Source organism: Vespa velutina, chromosome 3 (assembly GCF_912470025.1).
Source record: "Vespa velutina chromosome 3, iVesVel2.1, whole genome shotgun sequence".
Lineage (NCBI taxonomy): Eukaryota > Metazoa > Arthropoda > Insecta > Hymenoptera > Vespidae > Vespa > Vespa velutina.
Window position 1 is genome coordinate 8,159,030 of NC_062190.1, and position 10,321 is coordinate 8,169,350.

General features: G+C 27.7%; 2 protein-coding genes and 1 long non-coding RNA gene across 7 annotated transcripts in view; 2 read left to right on the forward strand and 1 right to left on the reverse strand.

Moving 5' to 3' along the window:
• Positions 1 to 2,413, reverse strand: part of LOC124948075 — a 10,455-nt gene extending 8,042 nt beyond the window's left edge. Inside the window, exon 1 of the long non-coding RNA XR_007100590.1 lies at positions 2,109 to 2,413. This is a non-coding gene — a long non-coding RNA (uncharacterized LOC124948075). The remainder of the gene's footprint in view (positions 1 to 2,108) is intronic.
• Positions 2,414 to 2,782: 369 nt separating this feature from the next.
• On the forward strand, positions 2,783 to 6,571 carry LOC124948072 (D-arabinitol dehydrogenase 1-like). Its single transcript, XM_047491178.1, has 5 exons — positions 2,783 to 3,040; positions 3,608 to 3,865; positions 3,966 to 4,203; positions 4,280 to 4,461; positions 4,577 to 6,571. The coding sequence occupies exons 1-5, from the start codon at positions 2,903 to 2,905 to the stop codon at positions 4,778 to 4,780; spliced, it is 1,020 nt and encodes a 339-aa protein (XP_047347134.1). The 5' UTR covers positions 2,783 to 2,902; the 3' UTR covers positions 4,781 to 6,571.
• A 93-nt stretch (positions 6,572 to 6,664) lies between these two features.
• On the forward strand, positions 6,665 to 9,794 carry LOC124948070. Of its 5 annotated transcripts, XM_047491172.1 has the most exons (10): positions 6,665 to 7,123; positions 7,384 to 7,478; positions 7,558 to 7,802; positions 7,874 to 8,100; positions 8,186 to 8,192; positions 8,310 to 8,482; positions 8,565 to 8,756; positions 8,843 to 9,084; positions 9,162 to 9,473; positions 9,587 to 9,794. In XM_047491172.1, exons 1-10 carry the CDS (start codon positions 7,010 to 7,012, stop codon positions 9,711 to 9,713), a joined length of 1,734 nt encoding a protein of 577 aa, XP_047347128.1. In that variant the 5' UTR covers positions 6,665 to 7,009; the 3' UTR covers positions 9,714 to 9,794. The 5 variants fall into 5 exon arrangements, with proteins under 5 accessions (XP_047347128.1, XP_047347127.1, XP_047347129.1 ...); XM_047491171.1 differs by having other exon boundaries at positions 8,186 to 8,482; XM_047491173.1 differs by having other exon boundaries at positions 6,985 to 7,123; positions 7,355 to 7,478; positions 8,186 to 8,482.
• The last annotated feature ends 527 nt before the right edge of the window (positions 9,795 to 10,321 follow it).

The window sequence follows — 10,321 nt, forward strand, 5'->3', positions numbered from 1 at the left end:
TCGTTTCGAAATTAATTTCACGCTTATTTCTTTGTTTCTTTCTTCTTTTTCTTTTTTTTTTTTCCTTTTTTTTTTTTATTGTAATTTTTTCTTCAGTATTACGAAGAAACAACGTTTTAACGATACTTTAACCTGTCAGAAATAAATCTTTTTCTTTTTTAATCGCGACGTCGATAAAAACGACAATGTTGTTGTGCGAAATGAAAAAAAGAACGAATAAAGGAACGTTAGTTAAAGCGCCGTTCACTTGGGAGAGATTTAAAAAAGAAAAAGAAAAGAATGAAGTACTAAACTTGCGGAAATTAAAGATGACGATTGTACAATGATAGTAAAGATATGAAAAGATCTATCATCGATTGATAAAACTATAAAGTCATTCATTAATTTTTCTCTAAATAGAAAAAAGAAATGTGTAAAGCTTAGATTTTTGCGTTTGAATTATTGAACATAGACAGATAGATATACATATACTATATAATATCATGATTCTCTTGTCTTTCTTGTTATTCTGAAAATATTTGATTTATCCGAATCGTGACGTCACCGTTTCGACGACTCTCAAATCAGACTCAATACTGTGGCATCAATAAATATTCATGATATATCTATATATCTACCTATGTGTATGCATATACATATTTGTGTGTGTGTGTGTGTATATATAATGTGTGTACATATATCTCGACGAGTTATATTAGATTAATTGAAATATATATATACATCATATTTCATTCTGGCTTGCCATTTCTCAAGAAGGAAAGAAAAAGAAGGATAGAAAGAAAGATAGAAAAAGAAAGAGAGAGAGAAAGAGAGAGAAAGAGTTATGATCGGATAAAAAGTGCATTGAGAAACTCTCCTCGTTCATCGAGCGACGCGTGAATCGACGAGAGTCGACGTAGAGGGTGTTGGTGGTGAGCGGCCAAAGGAGGGTTGGTCTGGGGTGGTAGAGGAGGAGGGGGAAGAGGAGGTAGAGAGAGAGAGAGAGAGAGAGAGAGAGAGAGAGAAAGAAGGGGGGTAGAGTGGAGGAGAGAACCGTGCGTGCGTTTTCTGGAGCAGAGAATCGTTTCCATGGTTTAATAGGGGTTGAAGGGGTAAGTCGGCCCGCTGACCTACTTTATTCCCGGGGGTTGAATGAACGGCACTGAACGCGATGACGTCATTCTCGACCTCATTTCCGGTTCCTGGTGCAGCTAGCTTCTATCCCGGCAACTCTGTCCCGTTGACCCGAAATTTCTCGTGAATCGAAGAACGCTCTCGTTCATCCCGGAGTCCGGGGCATGAATGAATTTTCCTCGTATAGGTAGGTATTTGTCGCGGCTCGATGAAAGGAGGAAATCGTGGCGGACTTGGGGCTCGGGTGGTGGTGGTGATGGGGGGGAGGGCGGGGGTTTCGAGAGAAGGGGATAGGAGAGGGAGGGAAGACGTAGGGGAGCGAAAGACAAAGAAAAAAGAAAAAAAAATAAAAAGACAAAGAAAAAACAATATGTCGTTTGGATCTATACAATCCAAAATCAAATCTATCGGTTAGTTCATTAGAAGAAATATTTATAAAGATTTTTCCCGATTTCTTCTGATATCTTTTGATAGTTTTTTTCCTTCTTTCTTTCATTCTTGTTTTTCTTTTTTTCTTTTTTTTTTTGTGTGTTTTTTTCGTTTTTTCTTTCTTCATTTGCAAACATATTTACGTTCCTACGAGATATAATAAAGAATTGACGAGGACAAATAGTAAACTAAAAAGTCATCGTCTCTTACAATTTGTCACAGGTATGATGATATCTTTAAGAAATATAATAATTTTGAGAGTAACGTATAGAATTCAAGGACACATCCATTTATGTTTCATTCGAGACGCATTAATTTTTGCGAGAGATTGGCTAATAGATGAAAAGAACAAAATACGTGATAATACTACAATGCGATCTATTATGATCGTTAAGTAAACATAATTCTATTACACTACAAATCACGGGTAGGCGTATTACCTTACGTAAGCCGGTCTTTCGTATCAATGATAGAGGAGATAATTTATTTTCTTACCTTTTTTTTCTTTTCTTTTTTTTTTTTTTTTTGTTAGACTAGTTTCATAATAAATGTTCTGCCAGAATTACCTGCGTTCGAGCAGATGTTAGAGTAACGTTTCCACGAATTATACTGTTCCGTTGAATGTGTCGATGTCATGGTGTGTTCCATAGGAATTTCGGTTAACGAAGTCGATTGTTGGTAAAATATATACCACGAATACAGTGAAAAGTATCTAAGGCGATCATTTTTCATTTTTCAAAAAAGCAAGTCGTAAACTTGGAGAATAACCTTTGAAAGTATTATATATTATATAACTAAAAGTATTATATAACTATCCAGTATTATTATATCTTTTATCTAGAATGTGTTGATTTTTTCTCTCACTTTATTTTTTCCTTTTTTTTTCTTTTTTTTTTTTCTTTTTTTTCTTTTTTTTCTTTTTTTTTTTTGATCTAATATTCAATCTGAAATACATAAAAAAAGTAAAATATAAAAAAAATACAATGGTCACTTATCTTATTATACGTCAATCAACAAAATTATTTATTCATATTTTCAGTATGAATTTCGTCTAATATTATACTTCTAAATGAATGTTAAAACTCCCGTAATAAAAACGTGACACATTAAGAACATATTTGTTCAAAGCTATCATGGCTTATCATTGACCAATCGGGAATGCAACATATGTTTCGTCACTAAGTTCACTGATTAATATCGTCATATGACCCCTATAAATTAACAACAAAGAATTACAAAATTTCCATGCAAACGATTTATAAAGCAGTCGACGGACGAAACCTAAGCCTGTTTTTAGTTGGATTTTTGCTCTTGAACGCGCAACAGAGTGTTACATTACATTCGTGAAACAGAGATAGATATGGAGTGTCTATCCTTCGATCCATTAAGCAAAACGCTTACTTTAAAAAAAACTTCAATTCCGATACCAAAATCCGACGAAGTTCGAATAAAAGTCGCATACTCGGGAATTTGTGGAACGGATTTGCATATCTTGGAAGTATGTCATTTATTTTTATATCGTCCTTACTATTGTTATCATTTTTCACGAGAGCTCTCTCTCTCTCTCTCTCTCGTGACGCGAGTTAATTTTCTTCAATTATGATTGAATTAATTGCTTCATTCGATTATAAAGTTTAAATATAAAAATGATTGAATTGTATTTATCACACTGAACATGCGCTCTAGACGTGTTATTTATTTTCTTTTTGAAAAAAACCTTTATGGAACATTTTTTTTCAACCATATGTTCAAAATTGCAAGCAATAAATCAAATTCTTATTTTTTCACGATAAATTTCATTTTTTTTTTTTTTTTTTTTTTTTTTTTTTTTTTAATATCATTTTATTCATATCGTTGAAAATAAAATTATGTTTTTATTGGCATTGTGAAAAAAAGTTACAACAGAAATCATTACGAAACGTTAAGATGACAAAAATATATAAATTAAGAAATATTTCACAACAATATGACTGAATTGATACAATGTTTAATTTTATATCATATGGTTACGAGCCAATTCATATTTTACTTAATAATTTTATTTAAAACAAAAATAATCTTACAGGGTGCATTTACATGCAAAAATGATGGTCCTTTTGTTCTTGGACATGAATTTTGTGGTACAGTCGATGAAATTGGAAATGAAGTGACTAATTTTAAAATTGGTCAAAGAGTTACGGTAGATCCTAACAGTGGATGTCATAAGTGTAACGATTGTCATGTTGGAAATTATCATTATTGTCAATATGGCGGATTAAGAAACACTATTGGTATTTATAGAAATGGTGGTTGGGCGACTCATGTTCTTGTTCCAGAAACTCAGGTACATTTATATACAACAATAATGATATTTATATCAAATCTGTGTATTCTATTTATATATTCATGTTGATTTATGCACATTGAATAATGATGATTTTAAGATACACTTAATACCCGATAAAGTCCAAATGCATCAGGCTGCACTTACAGAACCATTATCTTGTTTGGCTCATGGTTTGAAAAAAATTGGTACAATACATGTAGGACATCAAGTACTGATTATTGGCGCAGGTATCATTGGTCTTTTTTGGTCTTGTTTATTACATCTACGTGGATTACGAAATACAGTAACAATTAGCGAACTTCAAGAAAAAAGAAGAAAGATAGCTTCAAAACTTGGTAAATATAATTAATTATATCATTGTTAATTTCAAAAGCTATATCTATTATAACTAAACTATTGAAATATTTTCAGATTTAAACTACAAGCTAAAAGAACCTAATCAACTTAAAAATGATGAGTTTGATTTAATAATAGACTGTAGTGGTTCTGGTCCTGCTATGGAAACAGCTATACAATTGTTAAAACCTGGTGGTTGTCTATGCATTTTTGGTGTAGCTAATCCTAAAGTAAAAATGTCTATCGAACCATATAAAGTAAGAGAATTATTTATATATATATATATATATATATATATATATATATATATATATATATATAATTATCTAATTTGTTTTTTTAAATCGTGCTAATTATTAATAACTCTTATAGATATTCAAAAAGGAACTGCGTATTGTGGGTGTGAATATAAATCCTCACACATTTCCTAGATCATTATGTCTTTTGGAAGCTATGGCAGATCAATATTTGGATTTTGATAAATTAGGTATTAAAGTTTATAGTCTTTCCCAATATCGTGAAGCTTTGGAAGAACTAAAAAAAGGTAATATTAGTAAAGCTGTATTCAAATTATAATTGTTATATATAGTTCATTAGTCAATTTAGAAAGATGATGTTATTATATGTAAAATTATTTACATTATGCTAGAATTAATTAGTTGCCCTCCAAATTTTATCCTAATTTCATTTTTTATATTCACTTATTTTATGCTCATTTCCTGTTTGCTTTAGAAGCATTAAAATGAAGTTATATTATTAAAGCTGTATTCAAATTGTGATTCATATATATATATTTATATATAAAGCAAAAATAACCTTAAAATTTATTCTCATTATGACTGTTCATCATCCTTGATTTTATAATAATTTATGTCAATATTGAGTACAACCATAATTCTTGACCGATTTCAACAAAGAAAGTCTAATTTTGAAGATGAAGATTTGAGAGAGGATATAATTTCTACCAATTTTTGAAAGAGCTTTTTCTTAAAAAAAAAAAAAAAAAAAAAAAAAAAAAATCGTATCAAATAGTAATATTTTTTTCGAGAATAGTTTATACATAAAAATAAAGCTTTTTCAAAGATTCGTAAAAGCTATATTCTACTTTAAATCTTTACTTTTAAAATGAGGCATTTATCAAAATCTGTCAAGAATTACGCCTGTACACTGTTACCATAATGATGTTACCAACAGTTCTCCTGTAAAAAAAAATCTTGTGTATAGTGGCGCCCCTTGAACTTCGCGGCAAAAGAGAAGAAGCTCCTATCCCCACTATTGATTTTCAAATTTTGAGAAATGTTTGTTTTCGTGAAGTAGACAATTGCCTGATTACTTGTGTGTGTGAATCTATGTTCAGATTTTCTGATTCATTTCAAACGCAAGAAATTGCGATTGTTCGCAAGGAGAAATTAATGTTAAATCATTCATGTATTTTAATGAGCTTTCGACAAATGGATTTTATGATAAAAATAAGGAAATACGAATTCAACCATTAATTCCAATGGATTTTGGACTCTGAGAAATTGTTAAATTTTAGAAAAACGTTTAGTTCTTAGTCAACTACTCTGGTACGAAAATTTTTAAGTATTGAAATTTTAAATCAAAATTATTATAAGTTTCTCGTGCATTACAATCTCTGTAACATTGGACATGAATTTCCATATTTTTTTCATAGAATCATCTGTCCAAAGAGTGATCAAGTAAACTTTTCTCTATTCAAACATTTTCAAATGTATGACATTATGTTTGATAATGATTCAGAAAATCTGAGCATCAACTATTTATTTAAAAAAAAGAAAAAAACAAAAAACTTTTTCAAAAATTCGAAAAAGCAGGGTCTTAAACTTTTAACTTTAAAATGTGACCTTGTTCATCAAAATCAGTCAAGAATTATACCTGTTATCATTGTTGATATAAATTATTAATTAAAAGCAGAAGTGATGAACAATCTTAAACAAAAATAATTTTTTAAATCGAATTATGTATCACCAATATATGGTTTCTTGTTTTTATCAAATGTGACCATTTGACCATTTTTACTATATATATTTTTGTTATGTATAAAAAGTTTATAACCTATAAGCTTATACATTATAACCTATAAACTTATACGAAAGCTTATACATCGATGCAATAATAGGGACATTATTTCCTTATGACACTTACAATTCATATGTTGCTGCTAAATATCTGTTGTTAAAGTTATATATGTTAAAAGTGAAAAGTGGTGAATAGCCTTAAACTAACGTTAGTTACACGTCCAAACTTTATTTTTTATATTCGCATATTGTATACTTGCTTCCCGCTAATTCTAACCGTCGTTGTACAGTGATACCAAATTAAAAATAAATAGATCCATATATCGAATATAATTGGTTGAATGTATGATATAATTTTCTCTTTCCATTTCCTATGTATTATGAATTTCCTATATTAAATTATATTTTTAATATACTATTTTTTCATAAATGTAATTCAAATTTAAATAATATATCCACAAATATTCGTATGGATATAAATTTTCAGTAAGACTATTAAACTAGACATTAGAGCACTCTGGATCAACATAATGTATTACTTTTTCGTGATAACACGGTAACCAACATATTAAGAACCAATCGAATGTACGTATACGTAATGTATAAATTTGAAATATTGTTGTAAATGAACAGTAACTCAGAATTATATTTTTTGACAATTATTATATTTTTTCTTTATATTAAAAGTGATTTTATTAGTAATCTTATGTGTTACTATATGAATAATTAATTGATAATAAAAGTTAACAAAAACTAATGGTTACGAATGATCTTTGTAATAGACTCAGTGTTTTATATAATTTTTTATGATACTTTAATTTATCTTATGTTTACCTACGATAAGGGGATATCAAATATTATTAATTTACTGGTTTTAATGGTAAGTATATTTATGACGAATCTACTATTTACTATTTACTATTATTTACTGACAAGTAATTTTTTCTTTATTCCTTGTATGCATATTTCTAACCATAAAATATAATTATGTGAATGCTCAAATATTGTTTCATGAAAGCAATACTTGGAGTATCAATGTTACTCTAATAGTTTTGTTATTAATAATGAGTTTTCTTTTTTTTTTCTTTTTTCCTTTTCTTTTTTTTTTCAGTTGATAGTATCATTTTGATCCAATTCCAGAGATTTGTAAATATGGGCAATCCAATGAATAACTTCGATTGGGCACACAGATTGCAATGTCCTCCGACTGCATGCACAGATCCTATAAAGAAAACGTTTGTTCAACATTTTTATTTCAATTAAAAATGAAATATAGAATGAAATAATTTCACTAAGAAACAATACTTTTTGTAGATTATGTAAAGGAATATTAGAATTATTATGGTCTGAAATAGGTAATGCAACATTTACCAGTAAGGATGTAAGAGAAATAAGAAAAAATATATTATTGTACAAATTAAGACATAAAAAAAAAGATGCTACTATCGAATGCATACAAGACATTTCATATTTAAAAGCAGAAAGAAATAGGCTTAAGACTGTTTCTTCGTCGTTGAAAGAAGAATATGAGCAACAAGATTTGTTGATTCGTCAAAGAGGTATGACATATGTAAAATCTTTCATTATTTATTAAATTAAATAATTTTTATATAAAATTTAATAATTACAGTGAAACATTTGAAAAATATTAAATCAAAGTATTCATTGGCAAAAATGAAAAAAACATTATTGAAAATAAAACATAACGAAGTATGTACTCAACTCAATGATGGTAATAATATGAGACTTATATGCCAAAATTTAATGCCACAAACATCAGAAGAATTAGATCAAAATATGTTAAAGGAAAGCTTAGATATAGTAACTACACTTTGTTTTGGTGCAACCAAAAGAGAGGTGTGTATTGTAATATTAAAAAAAAAAACAAACAAACAAACAAATATGTATTATAATAAATATTAATAAATTAATAACGTATTAGGTGAAAAGTAAGATATCAAATTTACTTGGTCATATTAAAGTCTCTACGTTATGGGCTCAATTATATCAAGGACTGTGCCAAGATGTAGAAAATTTATTGAAATTGAGAACTTTAATTACTTCAGAAAATATGGATGATCCTGAAACAGAAGATACAGATAAAAATGGAGAAGATATTGATATTGGTATTGCCAAATTATGTGGAAAAAATATTTACACAATTTCAAGAAAATTATTTTTTGATATAAAAGCAAAAAAATGTGAAGATGATGTTATGAAATATATTACAAATATCGAGGTAAATTATTGTTTTATATTCAATTTAAACAAACTCATAAACTCTCGTACATATTATGCACATGTGATTTTATATTTTAAAGACAAGTACTGAAAATCATATTGATCTCAGCGAGTGGTTAACTTTGGCATTAGAAGTGAAAAAATTGGAAACAGAGGAAAGAGTATTGCAAAATGAAATTAAACTGATCCAATCGGAGTACAACGATATTAACTTACCAACATTAGAACTTCAAAAATTATTATCGGAGATTCATACGATTGACTCGGAAATAGTAAGTTATATTAAAACTAATTAATTATAGAAAAAGAATGTCAAAGAATTACATATAAACATATCATAATAATAAGTTTATTAAAGGAAAAATGTGTTGAAAATATACAACGATCGTTACAACTGTTAAAATCTGCTGAGTGCATCATAACAAGAATAAAAAATAATGTGCAAACTGAATGTATGAATCTTCTAGCTCTACGAGTTGATAATAGTAACTTCGAATGGTTAAATAAGGATTTAACAACTGAATTGCATATATTTTATGATATCTTAGATATCAGAGCATTAAAAAAAATAATACTCCATGGAGATATTCAATCTTTTAGGTGAGTACGATATCAAATTTTGTATGTAAAGAATATCTTTAAAAAAAAAAAAAAAAAAAAAAAAATTGTTTTTCCAGACATGAATCATGCTGCTTAAAGGAAGCGTCTGTTTTAATGAAAAATTTAAATGTTCCAAATATTATGCCATATTTCCCAATGATAAGAGCACCAATATATTATCTAATAGATTACTATAAAAATCTAATTACAAATAATGCTTATAAAAATGCCTTGACTCCATTAACAGATGAAGACAATGATTTACACGTTTTTATAGATAACGATACTACTAAAGATTACGATACTATGGAATTATTGACATTGTCACAACGTAACTGTAGTAAAGCACAGGAACAAATCGATGCGTTTAATGTTGCATTAAATGCTTGGTAATGTGTAACAATTATAAGATCTACGTAATTTATATATCCTTTTTTTTTCTTTTTTTTTTTTTTTTTTTGTATAAGATCATATAATAAATATCAAAAATTATTTTTTGTAGGAATAATCAAACCGTTCAAGAAGCTATGGCACTCGTAGATAAAACTGTAGATGATTTAACATTTACAGAATGGATGCAAAGATACACTTTATTATTATATATGATTGATAGCGCTAATAATAAGTGATATTATTATATTATTTATAAATTTATAATGCTATAAAACTGCCCTTTTTTTAATTTTACTATAAATTATATTACTGAAACAGTACTATATTTTTTAATGTGAATAAATCATTAGAAAACAAAATATTAACATTGATATTATTATATCTTAATTTGTTCAATAACGTTATGTTAAATTATATATGAATGTTTAATATATATTAAATAAATTTAATCAATCGAATGTCGGTAATATTATTTTCTCTCAGGCAGATATCTATAGTAATCAAAGTCAACGAAAATCGTAGACAGTACAATTCGTAAAATAAAATCTACGCGACATTAGGTAACTTCTAAATATACTCCATATAGATGTAATAATGATAAGTGACTCGTACTAATCATAAATGTTTCTGTATTACATATTTTATTTCTTTTTTCTTTTTTTTCTTCTGTTTTCTTTTTTTCTATATTTATACCAATCTATACTTATACTATTGATAATAATAAAATAAAATAAAAAAAGAAGAAAGAAAATAAAATGAAAAGAGATTTCCTGATACCTCAGATCTTCAATTTATTTACATCATTCTTTACATCCTTATGGATATTTTAAAAGTTTATAATGAA